The sequence below is a fragment of the Passer montanus genome, unplaced genomic scaffold (genome assembly GCF_014805655.1).
Source record: "Passer montanus isolate IOZ18808 unplaced genomic scaffold, ASM1480565v1 scaffold8, whole genome shotgun sequence".
NCBI classification, from domain to species: domain Eukaryota; kingdom Metazoa; phylum Chordata; class Aves; order Passeriformes; family Passeridae; genus Passer; species Passer montanus.
The window spans coordinates 4,535,657-4,559,691 of NW_024373256.1; the positions used below are offsets into that span (position 1 = coordinate 4,535,657).

Sequence of the window (24,035 nt, forward strand, 5' to 3'; positions counted from 1 at the left end):
CACGGACGGGGGGAAAGGGAGAGGAGGAAGGCTCCGGCCGCGCCCGTCACAGCCCGCTCTTCCCCCGGCGGAGTCGTGCGGGCGAACCCCTCGGTGCCCGGGGCTGCCCCGTGCCCGCCGCGGCCGCTCTCGGTGTTCGCTGCCCGCCGCGGGTCCTGAGGGAGCCTTGGCCACGGGGGTTCCTGAACCGGCTCCCACACCTAATTAATGCCTTCTTAATTACTGATAGGGTTGAGAAGGGGCTCGCTGGAGCTGCCTGCCCGCAGGTGCGTTGGTGCTCCAGCGCTCGGTTTGGGTTTTGGCAGATCTGTTGCTTCTGCTCGTGGTGCTGTAAATGCAAGCAGTGGCTGCGCTGTGACCCCGGGGATGCGGGAGGCAGCCCCAGCTCTGCGCTGCAAGCCGTGTGGATGTTGTGGCTGCCTTTCCTGGTGCTGGACCTTTTCCGGTGTTTCTGGGCATTTATGGAACGTGCAGGCACTGCAGGGACTCACTTAAGGCTCCTAAATTTCCTAGGAAACCTTGCAGGCTTTTCTGAGCTCCACCCTCGATTTATCTTTGGCCTTTTAGTTAGTACCCTTCTGAATTGGAAGGAAGAGCTACATCTCATCGTGTGAATAGTGAGATGCAGTTTCACTTACACAAGTGATCAGTGGACTTGGGAAGACTTCTTGTTGGAAATTAGAGTCCAGAGTGCTTCTGGGAAACCAGAAACACGTTGTGTAGCAGGAAGGGTTTGCTGCTGCTGTGGGGTTAGTTCTGCTCCCATCACCTTCAAAACTTAGCGGAAGGAACAATGAGTTTGTTTTGGTCGGAGAAGAAAAGGTCATCTTGCATCTTTTTCTCATTTCAGAGAAAATTACAACTTCAGCCTGGGTGGGGTCATGTTTTCTGTGGGTCCCAGCAGTGATTTGCAGGTTGCTTTTACCCTGTAAATGGAAAGCCCTCGTGTTTATTGTTTCCTCAGGGCAGTGATGGATGCCTCTTTAGCACAGCAGCTTGCTTTGGGTGTTTTGCTGATGATTTTGTGTCCATTTCTAGAGCCATGGAGGACTTGGAAAATAATACCACTGTCTTCTCCACCCTGAGATCCCTCAACAACTTCATTTCACAGCGTATGGAGGGAGTGTCTGGGCTGGCTACACCAGGATCTTCTCAAAGCTCCTTACAGATGCAGTACCAGCAGAGGATGCAGGTGAGGAGTCCTCACCTTGGTGATTGATTCCTGCAGCATCACTCCAGTGTGGTTGTGTGCTCCTTTTGATTCCAGGAGCTGGGAATTTCATTCAGATCTGACCGTTCTTTCTGAAATTGACATTCTGAAACTGACATTCTGATATTCACATTCTGAAACCGACATTCTGATATTCACATTCTGAAACTGACATTCTGATATTGACGTTCTGAAGTTGACATAAAGAAATAAAGGAAGCTTGCTGTCACCATTCTGGAATCTTTTCCAGAATATATTTAATTTTTTTTTTACAGCGTCAGACAGGTTTATTTTAGTTTTGTAAAAGTTTAAGAAAGGTCCTTTGAATTTATTCCCTGCTAGTTATATCTGTGTACCAACCAGTTCAGGAAATTAAATTGTGAATTGCTTTAATACTGCTGAACAAAGGAGCTTTATATCTTAACATTTTTCTAGTAAGAGACTTTGTTACCTTTTTTCAGGATTTAAAGGCTTCTTTGCCTGGACACATCCAGGAGACTTGCATTGAGCTGTGCTTTGATATGCAAACCAGTTGTGCTTTCTTATCCACCTGGGTTATTTACTTTTTGTTTTCTGTTAGCTGCTTCAGGCTCATAAAGCATAAAGTAAATTGACATCTTAGATCCCAGGGACTGTTTGTTAGGCTGGAATGAAGTTTCTCTATTCTGTATCTTAATATAATTTCTATTTCAGCCTCTACGTATGAAATAAGTTTGTTTTTTTTAATGTAAATCTGCTTTGCATTTGGAATGTTGACAAAAATTTAAGCTTTTTCTGTCTGTGCTAACTCTCTGGTGGCAGCAGTAGTTGCAGGAGGCTCTCTCTGCTTAGTCTCCATTGGCTGTGTGTTGGATCTCCAGGATTTGAGCAATTCTGTTAGTATTGTCTGTGCTGTCAGGTAATTAGAATGAAAAAATGAAGTATTATGTTGTAGAGGTCATGGAAAAATGTGTTATTTTGCTCAACAGCTACTTTTATTGGGAGCATGGTCTGTGCTTCTTAGGCTTGGGGAGTTCATAATTAGCTTTTTAGATAGAGACGTAGATTTTGTCAGGCTACATCTAGAGATTGAGAAATTCTGACGTAAGAGCCAGGAATTCGTTTCTTTCCAATTCTCCTTGGTTTGCTGTGGGTTTCTGAGTGTGGTGTTGAACTCTTTTTTTCCTTATCTACAGCTGCTGTGAGAGGTACCACAAATGTGGTGATAGTTTGTAAAATGGCAGGTTAATGTGAGCTGAGCAGCACAGGGCACGATGATACTGCTGTGCTGTTAATGGTGTCAATGTCCCTTTTCACACATGAACTGGGCAGCTGGAGGAGCAGGCTGGGCAGATCCACTCCAAATCCCAGCTGCTGCAGGTGGAACGGGAGAAGATGCAGATGGAGCTGAGCCACAAACGAGCTCGCATCGAGCTGGAGAAGGCCGCCAATACCAATGCCAGGAACTATGAGGTGAGTGGGATGTTTGCCCATGGCTTGGGAGCGTTGGCCTAAGCCAGAACACATGGAGATAATTTACATCAGTGGTTTGGTTCAGGGATGTGCTGTGGTCTGTCTCAGAATGTTTATAGTTACTCTCTTTTTGGAGTGAAACTAAACTGAAAGGTGCACTCCAGGAGCAAGCCTGGTGTTCTCCAGCTGCTAATAGACACTGTCTTCAGAGCAGGACTTCAGTGAGTCTGGAATGCATTTACTGTGTTTGCATTTGCTGCAGGTGTGGGTGTCAAGTTGCCAGCACCAGTGCAGCTACAGAACTGCTCTGCAGGTCCCCTCTCAGTGCACTGCACTAACTTGCTAATGTGCACAAGAGTGTGAACTTGAAGCCTCCTTAGGTTCACAGGCTGATGGTCTGATCACTGGACTCTGTTAGTTTAGCACTGAAGTTGTCATGGGTAGCAGTAACAAAAGGGATTTGTTATATGTTTCTCCCAGAAGTATTTAATAATTTTTCTCCTAGAGGGTTTAAACTTCTGCTGGCACAATTGCCAGCATTTGGTTTGTGTGACTGTAATTAATTGGAATGGCAGCAGTTCCAGCCATGCAGTGTCACGCAAGAGAGCCTGCACTGATAAAGCAGTGAGCCTCACTCAGGGACTAATAGCTTTTATTGGGTTCTGCTTTTCTGCCCACATATGTTTGCTTAACGACGTTACTGAAATAAGCTGTGGATCAGTGGCTTTTGTAGCATAATAAAAGTCTTCTATGTGGCTGATTATTGAAAAAGAAATCTGTGAAAAATAATAAGTGTGTTTTGTTGTATTTTATGAGGGTGACACATTTAGTGTGTGGTTGTGAAATAAGGAGTCAGTGATTAAATTCCTCCTTCCTCTGAAGTAAGGTGATGTAGGATTAGGCCAGGAAGAGTTCAAGCTGGAATGTAGCTGAGTCAGTCACAGAAACCCTTGAAATACTGGTACAAAACAAGGGAGCAGCATTAATCCAGCACTGTGGTAATTACCCTGCTCAGATTCTGTGTTTTTCTGAGTCATGTGGATAAAGGTTTTAGGAACCTCACATTGCTTTGCATAATCCTTGCTTACTATGCAAATCCGTGTCTCCATTTGCTTTGATTAGCAAAGCAATTTACTATGCATTTTTTCAATAAGTATCATTCAATTTGTGGTAGGAATAAACTGGAATGGTATATGAAAGGTTGTCAGACTTCAAAAATATTTATCGTATTAATTGAAAATATTTTCTTTTAAATGGCCTCAATTCCAGAAGTTGCAGAGGGAAGTTTGTTTTATTCACCCAGCTGTTGAGGGCTGAGTTTCTGAAAGTCAGTTTGCTGTGCGTGGGTCAGCTTTAAATTGGAGATTGAATGTTTTCATCTTTGATCTACTGGAGAGTGTGCAATGGAGCCTGTGAAGGCACATCTGTATTCTCACAGTCATGTCTTAGTGAAAGAGATTTGGAATACGTGGTCTCTTAATTTTCCAGCTCCATTTCCCTGGGTAATTCCTTTGGTAATTCCATTGAGTTACTGCTGATAAATTTTTGTCCTTGCTAGGTTAAAGCTGCAGTCTGAGTAACTTTGCTTCATGATGAAGCAATTACCATTTGTGACCGTGGTAATGAGGAATGAGGACAAAAGAAGGGAAAATGGCTTCACCTTTCTGCTGCTTTTCCTTAAGTCTGTGTGTTTCTTCCCTTGTCCAGCGAGAGGCCGACCGTAACCAGGAGCTGCTCACACGTATAAAGCAGTACCAGGAAAGGGAAACAGAGGCTGAAAATAAACTGAAAGAACAAATGGAGATGAACAAATCTTACAAGAAGAGCATGGAGACAATGAGTAAGAAGCTGCAAGAGAAGGAAAGCAAATTAGCTGAAGCTAATGAAGTAAGAACAGAGTAATTTTTAATCCATCCAAGTTTCAGGTGACTTTGCAGTTCTTGTGACTTAAAAATGTCCCATTTGATTAAAAAAAAAAATTAAACAAAATAACTGGAATATTGTGTTCATCACCTAGAAATTAATAAACCCTTGTGGTGTGTCTTTTCTGTCAAAGTTTAGAATCAAACTACGCCTACATACTAGTGAGCAGGTCAGAAGGAGAAGAGATTTCTTAGACAAGGTGATATGGAAAAGGAGAAAAAAGTGTGAGGCAACATCCAGCATCTTGGTTCAGAAGTGTGAAGAAAGGAACAGTGATGGAGGAGATAATATGGGAAAGTGTTCAGGGAAGTCAGGAGAGCTGTAGAGTGGATGGGAGCAACGTTATGAAACAAGTGTGTCCTCCTGAAGTGTCTTAAATGCCTGTGCATGTTACTGCAGAATGAATACTTGAGTAACAGTTTCAGTATATTTGGATGCCCAGACCATCTTCTCAACCCTCAACCTTCTCAGACATCGTTATAGTTGAGTTCAGCTGTTTAATTTGTAACTTTCCTGTACCAGCTGTTGATCCTTAAGCCCTGCTCCTGCCTTGGCGTCACTAGAAATGTAGTGATGTGATAATTAGGTGAACAGATTTAATGTTCCAGTTATCAGTGATTAAAACCAGGAGGAGAGAATGGTACATGAGAGAAATTAAACCCACCTAAAGGATGTGTGCTGCAGTTTTGTGTCTGTGTTCTTTTATTCCTATTGGTATTAACATGAGAACTCTACCTGTCTCTCTGTCTAGAAGACACACTGCATATGTAATGTTTTGAGATATTTCTCTTTTTCTCTGTTACAGGGAGCTGAGTAATGGCTATTGGAAACAACCTGTGAGCTTTTGTTTAGAGTTAATATATATAGAGAAAGACATCACCTAACTTTAAAGTTTGATGTTTTTCATGCCAGTTTGAGGTCACCCATTTAAGAGATAATGTAAATGACAATTTGGATGGCAAATGAAAGTGTAAAATTATTTTCTCTTGCATTTGTTTGAGGTAGGTTTGCAGGAGTGTGAGATTGTTTCTAAGATTGTGTTAATACTTTTTAGTTGGAAATTATTTCTGTCATCATCCATAATACCCAGCTTGGAAAGTCACAGCCTTGTATGTTTATGCTCTTTTTTTTCTCCATTAATTCAGACAATCACTGTATTGAAAGGAAAAATATCAGAGCTGCAATGGAATATAATGAACCAAGAGATGCAGATGACAAGCCAAGACTCTCAGAAGCAGGAACTGATGGAGCAGCTGGATGTTGAAAAAAGGTAAGCAAGGGATGAATGACTGTAGGGAGAAAAAGGCAAACAGAACTTCAGTCTTGTGCAGCTGTCATCACTCAGAAAACTTTCAACGGTGTTTGATTTCTGCTCTTCAAAGGGGTTCTTTGATCTGGGTGTGCAGGTTGTAGCTGTTGTTTGAACCCAGCTCTGAGGTGCAATTTTAATTGTACCTTGAGGAAAAAAACCCACAAACTTGAGCTTTAAATCTCAGTGATGTTTTGTGTTCCTGGTGGACAGTTAACAGAAGGCATGTGGGTGGGAAAGGCTGATTTGAACTTTATGGACTGAACAGAACAGAAATATGAAACCTTAAATCACAGTGGAGGGGTAATTGAAAGTTATGAGTGTGTTTTTCCTTGCTTGCTAACTTCAGCTCTTCAGTTTCTAAGTTGTGAAATTTTGTTTATTCTGAGTATATGTTTGCTGTTCTTAGAGTTAAGTGGCTTGATTTTTTTGTATTTTTCTCAATATACTTCTTTTTATTAAAATGAATGGATATTTTTGTCTCTAAATAAGAGGGAGTTGATATGAGTGTGAGACTGAAAGAGCAAATAAGAGTAACATTTACTTCGTTAGTGCTCTTGACTCTAACAAGTTGGTCAGAGACTTCTGAAGGTGGGTTGTTTCTGGTACCTGAATTCTGGGTGCTCAAGTGCTTCTTCTGTCTTCATCTGACAGGAAATGGCAGGAGGCAAGTCAGCAAATCCAGACACTGCAAGCAAGCCAGTCCTTACTGACAGAATATGAACAGAAGATTAAGGTAAGAAACTTTGTGACCTACATAAAGCTTTAGAATTTAATTCCTTCAGTGGAAGAACAAAACACTGTTTTTAAAAAACTGGCTGTTGCAGAAGTAAAAGATTAATTTGTCACATAAGTACCTGAGTTGGTTGCTAGTAAGAGTTGGTCTTGGGTGGACCAGGCTATCTACAATTAGCTGTAAAGTGACACTTTGTTGTATCAATTGATTGAAAAAAGCATGCTTTCTGTATAGAAAGGTGATTTATATCCTTAAGCAGTGCTCTGTAGGAATGCTTTTTTTGGTCTTGTGCCACAGCACAAATTTGCTCTGCAAAAGACTGCTTCTAGAATGATCTTTTTTCAAATGGTGTGTGATGAGCCCAGCAGCTACAGTTATTTTCTGCTTCCCAGAAAATCCTTCCTCTGCAGTTGTGTTTAGAAAGTGTAGTTTTGAAAGCTTTACAAGTAATTGCACTATTTTAAATGTCAGTATGGAGATGCTTCCAAATGAGCACATAGGTTGGTGGGAGTGTATGCTTTCCATTTGTCTTGTCTTCCTGGCAGAGGCAGATGTGGAGAGTAACTTTGGTTTGAGTAGTGCTGACAGTGGCACTGCCTTGCTGTAAAACCAACCTGATGGCCAGCTAGAGGAGACTTTCTCCATTAAAATGAAAAGATGTAAACCTGGATATGTCTGCAACACAGACCTAAACAATTTGGGTTTTTAGTGGAAAACTCCCCAACATTTACCATAATGTTGAAATTCACATTTTTGCCTCTTTCTGTACCTAATTCTTGCAGGCCATTCAAATGCTTCCCTCTGCACTTTGTTGGTGGAGGGATAGAGGACCAGAAAATCACAGATTTGGTTCAATTGATAGAAGAGGATCATTTTAATGAGTAACTGAGGTTTTTGTTGTTATGAACTTGGACTAAGCAGGTGTAGAGGGAAGGGACCAGCCCAGTGTTAAAAGTGCAACAAGAGTCATCCCTGCTTTGAGCATGGATTGGACCACATGACCTCCTGAGTTCCCTTCCAACTTCATTCCAGTCCTTGACTTGAGCTTAAAAGGTACAATGCAGAAATAGCTCTTACAAATTCCAACTTACTCATTGCTGGCCTGTTCTCATCCCATGTTTTCCAGGATCTGGAGCAGAAGCTGTCCCAGCAGGAACATGATGCTGTAATTGTCAAGAACATGAAGGCAGAACTGGCTCGCTTCCCAAAAATGGAGCGTGAATTGCGCCAGCTCAGGGAGGAAAATGCCTACTTCAGGTGAAGGAGGGGTTCAGGTGTTCAGGGTTGTGTTCTTCTGTGCATGCTACAGCTACACTGTACTTTTACATCCCTCTTTAGGGTTTCCACATGGAAAGCTCAGAAGGGAGTATTTCATATAAATACTGCTTACGAATTGAGCAGTGTCATGGTGCTTACTAGATGAGAGGATCTGACAAGATATGAGGGATCTTCTTGAACACAGGAGCCTCACAGAATGTTTATTCATTGTCCTGGGTGGTGATTTTGGGTTGTTAGAACAAAATTCAATGTTTAAAGGTAGGTGATGAACTCCATGCAGCTTGGGGAAAGAATTTCCTGTAGGGAAAAAAGGCAGCTGAACATTTCTTTAAGAGCTGGTTTTGCTTACCTATTACCACTGTTTTAAAGGCCTGGTGTTCCAGCATAATGTTTAGAAAGTGTCTTATTTAAATTTCTAAACTCTGATATAGCCATTGGGTATGTAGGGTTTCTGGATTGTCGAAATGGCAATCAGTTTGAAAAATTAAATTAAATGTAATGTGAAATAAGTTGCCTTAAAGTGTTGGATGTTTTTTGTTGTTGTTTGTCTTTTTAAAAAATTACATGAGTCATCTTGCCAGATTTTTTTTAATAAGTAATTTTCCTAGGTTTTGGTCTTGTAATTATTTAATTATAATTTTAAATTGCTTGTCCTGGAATTTTTTCTCATGCTTTTTCTACACTGGAACATAGCAAGAGATTAAAGGTCATTTGCTTTTGTACAGATTTATTTCACCCTTGTACACCTCTGTTGAAGTAAAACCAGGCAGTTCTCCAAAGCCCAGGTCTGTACTGTTTGCTGTGTTCCAGCCAGACTGAAAAGCAGAGTTTGGAGGCTTTTGTTACCCTCGTTTTGACAAATACTAAAGCAGACCCAAAGCTTCAGCTTGTTTGGGCATAATTAGGATGGTGTTTAGAGTAGAAAAAAAAATTCAATGGAACTGTATTTCTTTTGGTAGCAGGCTTTGCTGTGAAGGTTATAGAAGTTGAATGTCATGGTTCCCTTGGGATTCCTGTATATCTGAAAGTTTGTGAAAGGGAGTTGAGTTGCATGAATCTGTAGTAACTGTCTCTCTCTTCATCACAGGGAAATGAAAGAAAACAATGGTTTGCTTAAAGAGGAAGTGGAAGGTCTTCAGAGAAAGCTGGAACGCTATGAGAAAGTCCAAGCACAGCTAGTGACTGTGGAATTGGAAAATGAGGTGAGGAGCTGGGAACATCTGGTGAATAAGCAGAACAGGAGTTTCCTCTATTGCCTGTCCTGACTTTTCAGCTCTTTCTGTATTGTGTTACTTAAAATATGACACCTCCTTTAATTAATGGACTTGAACCAGACATTCCCAAACTGGAAAGTCAGCATGAGGGGAGTTATGGCAAGGAAGGTGTAAAAGGCAAAAGGGATATTTACTGTTCAGCTGGAGATTTTGTATACAGAATAATCTCATCATAGTGTCTATTTTAGCCTTGATGTGTCTCTTCTACCTTTCTTTTGCTGGAAAGGCTTTTTCTGGCATCAAGCTCTGTCCAGACATGGTGGTGTCAAACATGTGTCTGTGAAGAGCCTTGGTACCCAGGGCTGCAGAATGACAAACCAAAAATGCTGGGTAAGATCAGGAAATCCCCAGGAGGAGAAGGAATGACACTGACTTTGCATGGAGGCTTATGAGAAAACTCTGGTTTTGAGTTTTGTAACAGCTCTGGTGAGCTGTTAGAACATGTGTCTATGTCTAACTCTACTTTTAATTTTCACTTTAGAAACTTCTGGGAAAATTACAAAGCTGGGAGAAACTGGATCAGAGCACTGGCTTAAACATCAGGTATGTGCTCACAGCTCCGGAGGGAAGTAAGACTTTTGAGCCCTTTCCTCTTAATCTTTTTGATTGATCTCTTAGGTGTGTTGGCCATGCTTTCTTTCTGTCCCTTCTTCATGTGGAAGCTCTTCTAGTACATTTTATTATGAGAAGAAAATAAGATAACACAATTTTTAAAGTAACTTTGGGAATAAGAAATGTTTTTCACTAAGTCACCTTGAGTATTGTCTTTGAGGCTGGGGATCAGTTTTGAATTCTTGGAACTTTTTGTGTATAGCTGCATTTTTATTTGGTTAAGAGATTCCACTTACTAAGAAGTGAATTTCTAAGAATTTTAGGTGTTCAGAGAAGAGAATGTGTGCTAGTTGTGGCAAACTATTGTAAACATATTTCCCTTGGAATCTGGATATCAAAATTAGCTGCTAGATCATGTTGTGACTTTCTTTCCCTAAAGCAGCTGAAGAAATGTTGTTATTTCAGTTATTTTGTCAAAGCCACTCCCCAGTTCTGATTTCTAACACCAGCTGGTCTGGGTGCTGGTACTCAACAGCTCCTCCTGACATCTGGAGCAGTGAACCAGATTTTTTAAGGTCTCTGTGTATGTGGTATAAAAAGGAGCTGGAAATAGGGGAATTTCTGATCATTTTCTTTTGCTGCAGAAGGTTTTCTGTGTATATGTGAATATTTTGTGTATTTCAACACTTCTATTTTCTCTAAATATTTACAGTGTTATTACATGAGAAAAGGAGATGCTTCTTTGTAAATAATTGATATGAGCATTGATCACCTTTCACACTGGGTCAAAGCAGAAACATGAGCAGCAGAACCTCATCTGGCCAGTTGTTTCTCCATTCCATTCATTCCACATACCCAGCCACAGAGCTGTGTCTGCACACTGCTGGGATTGCTTGGAAATGCACAGAATGGTTTGGACACATCACTGCTTCATGTAAAGGATACTTGTGTTCCCACTTGGGAAAGCTCCCTTAATTTTCTTGGTGTTTTCTGTTTAATGAGGATAACGAACCTTTTTCTGAGGCCTGCTGGTAGGTAGCATGCTTGAGGTTCTCTCCTGCATCTGCTGAGGATCCATACATTTAGATGAAGATGGAATTATGCTCAGTCTCCTGTGGTAAGGTATGGACAGAAATTGTAGGAATCCTTTTCACAAAAGCTTTTGGAGTAAAAGCTTTTTACTTACCTCAAGCTGTTAAAGGTTTAACGAGGTAATTTCACAGTGGGAGAGAAATGGAACCAAGTGATTCTGCCTGTTGAAGTCTAATAACTCCTTCATTTAAAATCAGAATATTCGCTGTGAAGTGCTAGTTTTGTGATTGGGCCATATTGTTTAGTGCTATTAATGGCACCTTCTACAGAAAGGGGAATTGCTCTTGAGAAAGATCATCTTTTCATGCAATTGGAGCAAGTGGAACTGGATGATTTCCCCCTCCCTCCCTTATTGTTCTTTTTCTTTTCTTTCTCAGACTCCTTACAGCATGAATTACATTAATTTTTGGTGAGGGTGATGAAGATGATGAGTGATCATTGTCCTGGTTGGATCCTGGAGAATGCTGTTGGTGAAAGTTTCAGAAGAGTTAATTGCCCATCTCATAGTAGAAAAGAAACAGGAACAAGTTGGCTGATTGTCCCAAAGAGCCGGAGGAATGTTCTGTTTGCTAATAACTAGATAAGAAAGGGAAAAGGGAATAAATTAGGATTTCTCATCTTTTCTTATCAGGTTCTTCATTGGTACAGAGGATGTAAGGGAAGTGCATGCAGCGTGTGGAGTTTTAGGAGAGGATGATTTTTCATTTCCTCCAGCACTTCCACAGGGCTTGTTCAGTGTCTGCTCTCAGTGGTTTCTGTTCACTGATTGCCTGCTCCCAGCAGGCTTTTTGTCAGATTGGCTTATGATCAGCCCTTGCAGTGTAATTTTATGTAATAATACTTGGGAAGGAGGTGCAGCTTTCAGGAGTGTGGTGGTAATCCAACTGTTTTTAGTACTGGTCTCTTTTTGGTGACAATGGAAGAGTGTTTATAATGCTTCACCTTGTGGGGGGAAAACAAGTTCATTAACAGTTGACTCTGGCTAATCTTCTGTTTGCTCGTTCTGGATTCCACTTGTAAGCTCCTGGGCTTTCTCTCTCTTCATAAACAGTGGAAACAAAGACAGCTGTAGTTCTATAGCAAAGTATCCCTGTGCTGTACAGTAGCTAGATAATAAAATAGGACTCATCATATGTGCTATATATGGTTCATGTGTACACATTATAAATCGTCATCCTCTTTCTTGTGTTCAATTATATGTCCTTTGGTTTCTTGAGCTTCTTATTGCCTACCTTTCAGTATAGTTGGCTCTGGGTTTTATTGTGGATCTAGGTCTTTTTTGTGTGTTAGTGTTATGCTGCCAGGGATTTTCATACATTTGTCATGTGTTGCTCTTACTTGATATTTCTATTGTAGAATTGGTTGCAGCTGTAAAGGGAAAAAAGCCACACAATGTTAAATTCTTGCTCTGTGAGTAGAAAGTCTTATTTATTTTGGAGTGCACTGTCCTGTAGAAGGATATTTATACATAGCTTTTTTAGGACTGTGATTAGGAAAGTATTGTGTTGAAAAAACAAGCTTCTTGTACTCTGTCTCTCCAGGATATGTTGATGTAGTTTCTATTTCTACAAAATCCAGTATTTGAGTAATTGACTTGTTGAACATCTTCACTGACAAACCATGTTAATCGTGACACACTCGCTTGTTTTTTCAGCATTGGACTGTTAGCTTAGAGGTATTTTCCAGACACTTCCTCTATTGCCATTAAACAGTTATTCTATTTTAAAAGAAAAATACCTGGGGGAGGTTTTGGGTGACAGCAGTGGCTTTATTTGGGTGACAAAGCTCAGAACTCCCACGAGATGGCGCCCGCTCTCCTGCAGGGAAGGACGGGATCGCTGCAGGCTGGGGTTCAGCCCTCTGGGAATCCTTCAGCCTTGGAAGGGGCAGCTGTGCTCAGGAAAACTCCCAATTGCTGCCGGCAGAACTTTTAGACTCTCTTTCATGCTGCCTGCATGCACTCACTGTCTCCTTGCTCAGTACTCCGGGCTGTACCTTGGTATGAAAATGGTTTGTGCAGATTTCTCTAATGGAATATGAAACTGTTTTTCTAGCTGACTTTGTAAACTTCATGTTTACACCACGTATTCTTAATTTTGTCTTGTTTAACCGGAGTTCTTCACAGCCTGCTTCTTTTCTCCCCACCCCAAGCCTTAGAATTGCATTGGCAGAGCAGCGCTGTTGTTGTTCTGCCTTTCCCTTCTGCAGCATGTAGAGGATGCCCAAATAAAAAATGAGGATGCTTGTTCTATGAGCTATTAATCTAAATAAGCCTCTTTTGCTGCTGTTTGTCTGTGTTTGGTTGATATTGTTTTTGTCCTCTAATGAATTTAGCAAGCGATTTGCTCTCCCTAAATAGATATACCTTGGAGTACTGAGAGATGGAAAAAGATGTGCATCAGGTATTTGTTAAAGCTGAGGCAGTAACTCAGATACTGAAGGTACTGATAGCCATTGATAGCAGCTGACAAGGTTTAATGGTAAATTTGTCTTTGTGTTATTCCATAAGTGGCAGAAAATTGCAAGCTTTGAAAGGTTGGAGTTTGGCTGAAAAGTCATACAAGTGGGTGAAGACTGCCAGGTGGGCCACAAACAACAGCTTCTGAGGAGTTTTAGTCCAAGCTTTTTTCTTTTTTGAGGTAATAAATAGTAATGTGTGATATAGGGTTTGTTTTTGTTTGTTTTTTATTTTGCTTCGTGTTTTTTTTAATGGAAGCAATGAGTATAAAGTTTTTACAGATTCACCTGCTGGACTCTCAAAGATCTTTGTATACACAGCAGAGATATTTTATATCAGTGATCAAATATATTGATCATGGCCTATTTAAGTCAGTCTTTCCTTTTGGAGCACTGTTTTCTGTTGCCAATGGTGCTGTCAGCTCAGGCTTGGTGTTCATGTGTGGGAAGAAACAAAAGATTTTGTTCATACAGCTTTTCAGAATAATTTTGGCTTTTTCCACACTGGGGATCTCAGCTGTCTTTTTCTGAAGAGCCATGGAATACAGTGTGGAAATTAGAGGTGGAGCTGATGTGTTAGAGTGAAGAGAAGTGTGCTTAGACACTTGTGTGGAGCTCGGAGACTCTGGTCATGGCCTTGGGTGTTCTGAGTCACATCTCACTTGGTTCTGGTGTCAGGCAGGTCTTGGCCCCCTGTGCTGATGGTGTGAGGCTGACCCAGAGACACTTGGGGTTCACTGGGTGTGGGTTTGGGGAGTGCCCACAGAGCCCTCTGGGTGAGTGCAGGTGGCTGCAGCAGTGACATCTCCTGGAGCTGCTGTGGCTGTCTGGGGAGCTCACTGGCCAGGCCAGGTCTGCCAAGGGAAGAGCAGTTTGGCAGGAATTTGGGCCAGTGCTGAGGAACCATTTTCCCTTGGTGGAGCTGCCAGCTGCAGACAGCAGACTCTGATCTGCTGACCTGTCTCCTGGAGCCAAAGAAGTGAACCTGGGAATGCTGACCTGGTTTTCTTTCTGAAACATCTGTGAGCTGGCTGGCTGACAAATCTTGGGGACTAACTTCCTGCAGTGTCTGAGACCAATTAAGAGAGGAGATGGTGTGAATGTGTATGCATTTCCTCTCTAAGAAAGGGTTTAATTAAGTGGCAAGCATCTCTATTTAGTACAGTGGTTTGCACAGTTGTAATTCATAATTACCCAGGTGCTACGCTCAGTACGGGAAGTCCTTCTATGCACATTCTGCTTTTGGAGCTGGGGGAAGGGAGGAGAGAGAGAGGGAAAGGGAATTGGATTTCTTGATTCTGCATTTAGTGGTGGATTAGTGCTCTTTTTTTTCAGTGAATAGAAGAAAAAGGAGAATATTTGAGTTCTCTGCTTTCCTTTTTGAATCTTGATTAACTATGCTTAGCTACTGTGCACTCTCTTCCATCCAAGGCATTGAATATCTTTGCAGTAGTGAATGAAGCTCATAATCTTTTCCTTTCTCACAAGGTAGTAATTTGTCTTTCTCTGAATGTCCATCATGAGTAAGTGGTTACTGGTTTAAAAAAAATCTGTTGACAGATATACAAAGTAGTGCATGTTGAAATAATTTGAATTACTCATGTTACTCTGGATACTTAATTAACTGCAACCAATCAAGACAAGACTGGTGGTTATTGTTGCTGGTTCCAGTAATGTCATAGTTCTGGCATGATCATTCCATAGTGGAGCACATATTTTCATGGGATAGCCTATTGTAGCCCTGTGGTCTTTTGTCACCAAGCAAGAAATCAGTCTAATTAAAAGCATTTGGTGCTGGCTGGCCTCTGTTAACCACTGCCCTGAACTGCAGTGCTGATTTCTCTGTTGGAGGGTGAGAAGTTTGGTTTGTCTGGGTTGGCCACTGATGGCCTCCAGCTTTAGAGCTGTGTCCCTAATTGGAGGAGAAAATGAGGATTAGCACAGTATGAGGATATTGAAGCTTCATATTCTATGTCTTAGTTTTTCATAAATAGTTGTAATTTATGATCTGTGAACAGACTGAAATTTGCATGACTGCTGTTTACAAGATTCCCAGTGTAAAACAAACTGTCTCCTCTCAGTGGGAATTCCCAGGGTACCCAGTAGGGAGATAAATGCTGCGTAGGGGGAACAAGTAATTAAAAACCACCACAAACAAGCACCAAAAACCAAAAAACAACCAAAAAGCACTTGCTTGTTAGAGAAACTTTCATAGTTATGAGATCTCAGCTTACCTCATGGGTGGATTATCTGCTGTTGTCCTGTACAGGCACAGTACTGCATTTTACTGTTACTTTTTTTGCCTTCTACTGAAGGTGAAGATTTGGGAAATGCTAAAGAATGCACTCTCTGAAGAGGGCCCATTTATGCAGGTTGCTAATATTCCCCCAGATCCCTTAGACTAGTAGGGCTTTCTCTTGGCTTCTGCCCAGGGATTAATATTGAGTGAATTTCCCTTGCATTGTTCTGTCAGGATGAGTTAGTCCCGGTCTAGAGCAGCTCTGCCATTCCTGTCTCACCTTGGGCTTCTGACTCCAGTGTCTGTCTTAAAATATTCTTTTCCTACTTGGTACCTTCTGGTTCTGTGAACTCTGCAACTGAAAGAGGTGTCCTTGCAGAGCTAAAAAGCAGTCTGGAGTGGGAAACAGCAATCCCATTCCTGATCTGTTCCCTCATCAGGTCTCCTGTGTTGATGCATAAATAGTTGTGCTGTTCCAAAGCAGGGCAGGGGATGTGGAAGGGATGATGAGGGTAATCATTGTGTTTATATAGAAATAAAGGCTACGTGCTCAGTATTTGTAGGACTTGGCATGTGTGAAAGATGAAAGCACTGCCTCAGCAGCATTTAGCGGCTTCTTGAGGGGGAAGTGCCCGAGCAGTTCCAAAGGGCATCTTTGGCTTTAGAGTGAGGTACAAGTGTAAAGAGAAAGCTACTTGTGATTTTCTTACACTAATTGTGCATGTGCTGAAGCCACCAATTTTTACAGAGAAGTTGTGGAGGAAGCTGTCACCTGTTGAATGTGACATGCAGAATATGCTGGACTATTGCTCTAAGCTCTTTTGTTCTTCATTATTCTGTTCTCTTGTTTTAAAATGCACGTTATTCTTCACTTTCCACGCTGCCTTAGGTTTTAGCTTTCTATGACAGAGCTCTTATTGTGCCTCATGGGGAGAAAATGCTCCTTTGTCATCTCAAATTCTGAAGCTCCAGGCTTCAGGGCAGTCAGATGCCATTTTGGGAGACTTCAGTCCATGTTTGGGTGTTGGCAGTAATGCATTTAAATGTGGTACTTGGAAGTGGATGTCAAATCTGTGCTTTAACCAGAGTTTAGTTTTCTCCCATTCTCTTGGAGTTTATCCACTTAGTTTTTATAAAGCAACCACATTTCATAGATACCTTTAAGTGTTGTAGGTCTGTGTTTTACAGTTCTTCACTGAAATGCTGGGCAAAACTTCCTTCCAGACTTTCCTATCTGCTACTAATTTTCTCCAAAGAATGTTGTACTTATCTCTGATGTTCAAAAATATTAGCGTTCTTTCTCCTTTGCCATTAATGCTTTTATTTCCATTTGAATATATCAGAGTAATAACTCTGGAGGCTAAAGGAGAGATAGGAAGAGTATAAAATAAAACAGATGAGCACCTGACATTGAAGCAGAGCAAGGCTGTAATGTATAATCAGATAATCAGAGTGAGAAGTAAGCAAGCTCAGATCAAAAATATATCTGTCCTTGCTTTGCATTTCAAAGCTCTGGGAGCAGTTCAAGAGATTGTCTTCCCAGGATCACAGATCTGATATTCTGGAGACAGAAAAAGCTGTTAAGCAATAGCTTAGCACACTGTCCATCTTTGGTGAAGGATGATTTGAGGAACTTCAATAGTTTGACTCCAAGAGCTGTGTGGAGAGTAATTCAGCAATGTGTGCTGGTGTTGTCTGCTCCATAGCAGGTGTTTCATTTGCCATGGGGGGCTCACCAGCCAGACACTCCATTTTGAGCTTCTGCCAGTATTGTTTGACACTGTTGGAAAACAGTTGGGTAAAAGTTGCTTTGGCTCCTTGCAGCATGTAGTGACCCATGTTATGTGTAAATGGCTCCAACTTTGCTGCTCACTCTGCTGTGAAGGAGAAGCTTTCAAAAATACAGTCCCTTCTAAACAGCCACTTTCATTGCATTAGGCAGCCCTGTTTGCCTTAAAGTGAAATTATCATTTAAATAGCAGAGACTAATCAGCAAGGGGATGGTTTGCTCCTGTCAGACAGCTCAAATGCTTGTGCTTGATTTTTATTCAGCCTATCATTTGATCGTTTTCAAAAACCCAATAACCACTATAATCTCCAGCTCAGTTTTAATTTTACCTTTCCATTTCCATTTTAGAATCTTTCAGTATTTCAGCTCTAAATTTTAAGCTGGGGCTGTTGATGTGCCCTTAGATGTGCAGTGCATTATCCCTCACTTACCCCCAAAGTTTTTCTTTTGCAAGGAAACTTTTAAACAAAAATGCACATCCCATATGTGCATATTGGGGATGATTTTGTTTTAGCATAGCAATGTCTTTTTCAAAGCTCTTCTCTCACTACAGAGGTCTTTTTTGAACAGAAGCAAAGCAGAATGTTTCAGTAAGGATTCAAACTCTTGTGTGCTGCTCCCCTGTACTCCTGGGCATGGCCTTTAGCTACAGGGCAAGGAATCTCCCTTCTTCATTGGATCAAGGAATACCAAGATGGATTGTGCCAGACTGATGTAACAGCATTCTTCGTCTTGAGAATTGATTATCTTATCAAATAAATCACAATAAATCTTATTTCTTTGAACTTCACTGAAACAGGAACCACTTGGGAAAGTATAAACCATGAAGGAGAAGATGGAAATTAATAGAAGAATTGTAGAATGGATAAGAATTGTTTAAACAGGGATAGATTCAGTATTGTTGAAAGGAAAATGCAAGGATAAGTAGAATTCCTCATAGATTAGCCTTAGGATCTGCTTTATTTAGTATTACTATTAATGGTTTTGGTGCAAAAATTTGGTGTGTGCTGATAAAACTTGGCTAATGATGCCAAGTTCAGAGGATTCATAAATACACAAAAGCTGGATATGCAGAACTGAATGACCCTGAGGATTAGAGTGCAGAAATGGGACAAAATTCAATGAAACAAAGCACAATGCTCCATGGAATTGGGAGCTGAATGCAAACTTCTTTTGGAAAATGTAGCACATGGAGTAGAAAGGACCAGAAGGGCTGTGTGCTTGTTAAAATCACCGTTCATTCTCACACAGGGGATGCACCAGGAGAAAAATTGCCATGGAAGTGAAAGTGGAGAGATGCTTCTCAGAATTCTGGTCACCCAGTGCAGAGGAAGATGGTGGGGGATGCAGAATGTGGCTGCTGGAAGGAGCCTGGGAGCCCTTCCACTGAGTGTGGAATGGAACAGCTTCTGGCAAAGTCTGGTGGGAGATGTAATGGCTGCCAGGAAATTCATGGAGAGAAGGCAGGAGAGGGAAGGGGGATCCACACTGGTGAGAAAAGGAACCAGCTATCCTTAGGACTTGCACTGGCATTTAAATCAAATTGCTGTAACCCTGCCATGAATGCAGTTACAGGGAGGTTGTTACTTTTAGAAAGACTAAAGTTCTGAAAGCATCTTCCAGTGGAGTCAAAGGTATCCAAATTACTTCTCCACAGGGTTATGGAAGAGATGAATTATAATAGCAAAGGACTAGACAGGACCTAAACTAGAAGGTTCTTTCAGTCCCACTTTCATTTGAATGTGTATGTGCCAATCTGTAAACAAGGAGATGTACTCAAGAATAGGAAGAGAGGCAGTACATTTATGTTTTGAATTGCAGGCTTTATTTAATACCAGGGTTCTGAAAACTGGAGGTGGGGAAGGGGGAGTGGGGTTTAATGAGTAAAAGCAGATCATGTCCATCTTTCTGCCCATGCAGAAAAAGACTTGTGGACAGGGATGTGAAGTGTGACAGCAGCTGACCTTTGTTCATGTTGAGAAATAAGCAGTTTGCTGAAAAATGCACTGAACTATTAAGAAGAGCTTATCTGTCAGTGCTGATAAGACCAAAATATGATTTGTATCATTGGAGAAGCTTTTCTGAGTGTTTTTCGTGCAGGTTATCTTGGTGGTGTTTTGAGAATGACTCACTCCAGGTTAGTGCTTAACCACATCAGTGCCTAGAGCACAGATTCCTGCTTCTGAGGGAGCTGGGAAGGGGCTGCTTTAATCATCTGCCTTTGGTTTGTCATCAGTGCAGTGAGGAGCTCTGTGCTGGATTGGCCAGGAAAGGTCTAATTTTCAGTTTTAATTGTACCTAACAGCCAGCATAGCAACGTCAACTTGGGCAGGAGGAAATTGGAAATGTATGAACATTACAGAACTTCAGTTTTTTAGCGTTGTTAAAGTGCTCCTGCTCTGACAAGCTTGCTTACGTGCCCTGTGAAGGTATTATGTAAGCTTTGTCCTGAAACTCCAATCTGTCCTCCCTAGGGACTGCTTTCCTAGTGAATATTTTTGATGAAAGCTTATCTTTACCTGGGTTATATTCTCTTTCCTCACAAGCTACTTTATTGAAGGGAGTATTCCTGCAAATATACCTTTGTCCATGCATTGCTTGGAGAGAGAAAAAATCATGTGGCTTGGAATAGCAAAAGCACAGCACAATATTTTCAAACATTTCTTAAAGGGCACAGTGAACTTGAAATGTTAGTGAGTTAAAAGATTAATGTGATAAGTGCCTCAAGGATCTCTTGAACTAGCTGTGATTATGTAAGTGTTGTTTGTTATTTTAAAATAACTCATAGCATGGAAATTAGCATGGTGGATTGGATTATTTATTCATCCATTTCTGGTCAGTGTCATTGCTATCTCGGGCTAGATAGAAAAATCCTGAGTAACAGGCAAGATCTGTAGCAGATTTTTTTTTTTTTTAGAAAGTTTAACTCTTATCAGTATGAATTTTAAATATGCCTAAAGATTTTTAGTTGGTGCCCTCCATACCTTTTAAAAAGTAAAAACTCTTGCAGTTTGGAGCTATTATGTGTTGTGAGCATGTAAATAGAAAAATGTTTTGCTTTCAGCTATAATCTTTCTTATTTGAAACAATATTCAACAAAGTTATAAGGTATTAGAAGTGAGCTTCCTAAATTGTTTCTGTTTCTATAAATGATACCTTTTTCTGTTTGATACAAAATGAGAAGTGTTTTTTGTCTTAACTTACAAAACCCACAGCCTGAAGTGAACTGCCTGAATGAGAGCAAACACTGCATTGGGCTGGCAAGAGCACTGGGGCTGGGATAATTGGAAAGATTCCCTTTCTGGAAGCAAAGAGGGGAGGTGTTGGGGGCTGAGTGGGTCCCTGTGTTTACTGAACACCAGAATCAGTGCTTGGGGGTTGTTTTCAAAGTGCTGACCTGCCTACCTGTAATAAGAGCTCAGGGCTCCTGCTTTCAAATGCAGCCCTCAGTGGGGTTAGAGCAGCTTGTAGGAAATGGAGCCAGGCCTGCTCAGCAGAAAGGAGATAAAACTTGCCAACTCTCCCACTTAGCCAAGGCAGGTGGGAGGTGGAGGGGCATGGGACCTTCTCTCCCTCCTTTCCACTGATGTAAAATTCTAGGAGTGCATTGGCAAAGCTAATTTTTTCAAATAAATGTTCTGCACATATTTTGGTCATCACCTTGCAGCAAAATGGTTTTTTTTCTAATGAAGTCACATCCTGCAGAATGGTGGTTTTGTAAGAGCATGATCCATTTTCAACAGAGTGGAGCAACCTCTGCAGCAGTGAAGCTGCTCTCAACTTCTGCTGCCTCTTGCTGTATGAGCAGGAGCAGATCTGTCACAGAGCCCAAATTTCCCACACAGGCAGAGTTTTGTCTTTTCTTGAAATGTATTGATTCACATTTTGAGCATCTCTTCGCTGCTTTTTTAGTACCTCTTGGACTCAATTTTTACTCACTCCCTTTCTCTGCATTATTCTTAACTCTCTTGTCAGCAGAGTTAACAATTTCTGTGTCTCTGCAGGGAGTAATGGGCAGCTATTGCAAGAACCATTTTCTGGCACAAGTTGTTCTTGTTGTAATTGCTTTTGAATTCTTATTACTTGTTTAAACTGTCTTCCAGAGACACTCTGATATGAGCAGTGTAGTAAAAGGGAAGATAAATCTTTTGGGTAGGAAGAAATATGAAATTCTGGATTTACTTGAGTTATTCCCTGCTGACCAAGTTGATTTATTTTCTCTTTTAATGAAACAGTCATCCTCTTGCTGTGATACACATCAAGCTCTTCGGTGATGGCTTGAAATCCTGCTAACTTTTCTAAGGAGGGCAGAAATGGTGTCTGGCTTTCACTGAGAATGTGTTCAGTATCTGCATCCTCAGTTACACAAGTCAGCTGTTCATCCAGTTAACTGGGACAGCTTTTGGGAATACTTCACAGCTCTGCTCTTGGCTCCATTAGAAGAAGATGCTTTAACCTAGTTATGAGTTTTTTGTACTCAGTTTTGCTACTGTGTTTGCAAATGACATTTGACTCAGTGCTCTTTGTACTCTCAGAGATAAAGAAAGCTCTGTGGCTTCAGGTGGTTTTCTGCAAATGCAGCAGCCAAGGTTGATGGCATCAAGCCTATTTTGTGACAAGCCTTTCATTTAAGCTTGATGGTTTCCAGTGTGAGTTTGGCAAAGGTGTCACCTGCCTTCTGGAGAGCTGGCCCACTTGTCAAGGTCACACAACACCTTTTGGCTCACCTGTCTGCAAGTGCCTGGCAAGGGGAAATGCAATTGGCACTTTGTAATAAGTGATACATTTGCAAGGCTGGTAGAGAGGAAGAGTGAAAAAATGCTCTGATTTTTTTTTCCTCCCTAATTGAATAGACATAGGTCTTGGAAATGCACATGCTCCTGGATGGCTTGTGACAGCTGCTAAAGATAAACATGCTCTTCCTCAATGTCATTTGAGTGTAGTTAGATAGTTAAAATAGCTTTTTCTGTTCCAGAAATATGTCTGGTTTTTGTATTCTGTTCTTTCAGTGGTGGTGTGTCCAGGTCAGCAGATTTTCACAGATTTGTAGAATACCAGGTTGGAAGGCACCTCTGGTACTCCTGTGATGTTAATAATTGTCAGAGACATCTGATATACAATGTTAAAAGAACTGCATTTTTGTGTCTAAAGTTGTAAGGGCTACAAAATAAGTATTTGGCCCTTCAGAATTCCAGCATCAGAAGGACAGTTACCAAAGTTTTAGCATCAGCATCAGTCTCTGGTTTTTGTCAGGGAGAATGGGATGCTTTTGGTATTAAGTTGGGATTCAGTTCTATGGTGTGACTAAATCATTACAAGGAATTTGATGGAACCATATCTGGCAAGAATCTTGCTGACAGCCTCAAGTTTGTACGTGGGTTTTTATAGCTTAAAGGAGCTGTCTCTCACTAGATTGTTTCTTATAATTTTCTGTGCTTAGTAATTTGAAATTGTTAGGTTTGTATATGCTGTCCCCTGCATTTTCCCTCCTTGCTGTGCCAGGGGAGTGGGGACTTAGCTGAAACAAGAAGGAAATAACCACCTTCTCCTCCTCCACACACTGCTGCATTTGTCAGAGGCAGCTCAAGGGCTCAGGTTGTCCTGCTGTTGTGGAGGAGCTGCAGTTCTCTTCTGTCTGAACAATAAGCTTTGTATCTGTTTGTACAGTAATGAACTGCTTTTGTTTCCTTCAGGAACCTGCTCTGCTGTCTGGAGCGTTTCCATTTACAGACAACCCTTGCCAAATTAATTTTATTTAATTATCTCCCAGGGCTAAGCTTGAATACATTTTGTGTTAAATTCACCGTTTCTCCCTCTTCTGAACGAAATGGACTTAATATCCTTGTTAAAATCTGATTAAAACTAAAATTGAGTTTTTTGAAGTCTGATTATCCCATGAAATGGAATTTTTAAACCTAATTATGAATGGATTTGCATACATTCTTAGCACCATTGAAAAGAAAGTTGAAATAAATTTATTAATGAAATCTTCTTCTGCTGTCTCTTTGGGCCATGGTGATTGCTGGAGAGTGAGGGAGAAGGAAGGCAGGCGAGAATGAAAACTCCCCCTCTTTTGAAATATACCCTCTCCCCTCCCAATTAATTCTAGAGCTGTTTTGACCCTGTCTCATTTTTATTCCTCCCTGCCACACAGCCCAATTTAGGTAATTGACGGCCTTTCAGAGGGTAACTGCACAGTAGAGCTGGCTTCATGTATTTAAAGCCTTTGTGCTTTCTGAAGGGAGGATGTAGTGGGCAACTTTTGTTTCCACTATTATGTTTTTTCTCTCTTTCCTGAGGTAGCCCTGACACCTAATCAATAGGCAGCTCTGGTTTCTCCTTTCTGAGGAGTTGTATATTGGAGTGTTTGTTTTAAACCTGCTAAAAAATGGATAGTTTGACAGATTCTGGTGAATGTGCACATGGAAATTGGCGTTGTTTATGTAGTTCCCTGAGTCTGCAGCAAAAAGGTTTCTTTGTAGGATATATTTGAATCTCTCACTACAGTAATTGTGCCCATCACTTCAGGATTTTGCCAGTCCTCTCTAGGAAAGGTGTGCCAGTGCAGGATGTGTCTGCTTGTCTGACGTGGTGCAGAGGCCAGCAGGATTCCTGTGCAGGGAGGTGGTTTCATGTGGAGGCTCCTACTTGTAGAACCTTTCTGTGTGTTTCTTGCATTGATTGAAGGGTTCTCCTTACATGAAAGGTACAACTTGAAGGTGTG

General features: G+C 41.2%; 1 protein-coding gene across 2 annotated transcripts in view; it reads left to right on the plus strand.

The window, feature by feature from the left end:
- MAD1L1 (mitotic arrest deficient 1 like 1) overlaps window positions 1–24,035 on the plus strand; it is a 350,640-nt gene that overhangs the window by 134 nt on the left and 326,471 nt on the right. The window contains exons 1-9 of one of the 2 annotated variants that reach the window (XM_039732448.1): window positions 37–266; window positions 1,039–1,192; window positions 2,522–2,662; window positions 4,370–4,549; window positions 5,731–5,855; window positions 6,549–6,630; window positions 7,757–7,887; window positions 8,996–9,110; window positions 9,664–9,725. In XM_039732448.1, the coding sequence (XP_039588382.1) occupies window positions 1,043–1,192; window positions 2,522–2,662; window positions 4,370–4,549; window positions 5,731–5,855; window positions 6,549–6,630; window positions 7,757–7,887; window positions 8,996–9,110; window positions 9,664–9,725 (986 nt within the window). In that variant the 5' untranslated portion in view covers window positions 37–266; window positions 1,039–1,042. Of the gene's footprint in view, window positions 1–36; window positions 267–1,038; window positions 1,193–2,521; window positions 2,663–4,369; window positions 4,550–5,730; window positions 5,856–6,548; window positions 6,631–7,756; window positions 7,888–8,995; window positions 9,111–9,663; window positions 9,726–24,035 lie in introns of those variants that run through there. The other variant, XM_039732446.1, reaches the window with a different exon arrangement.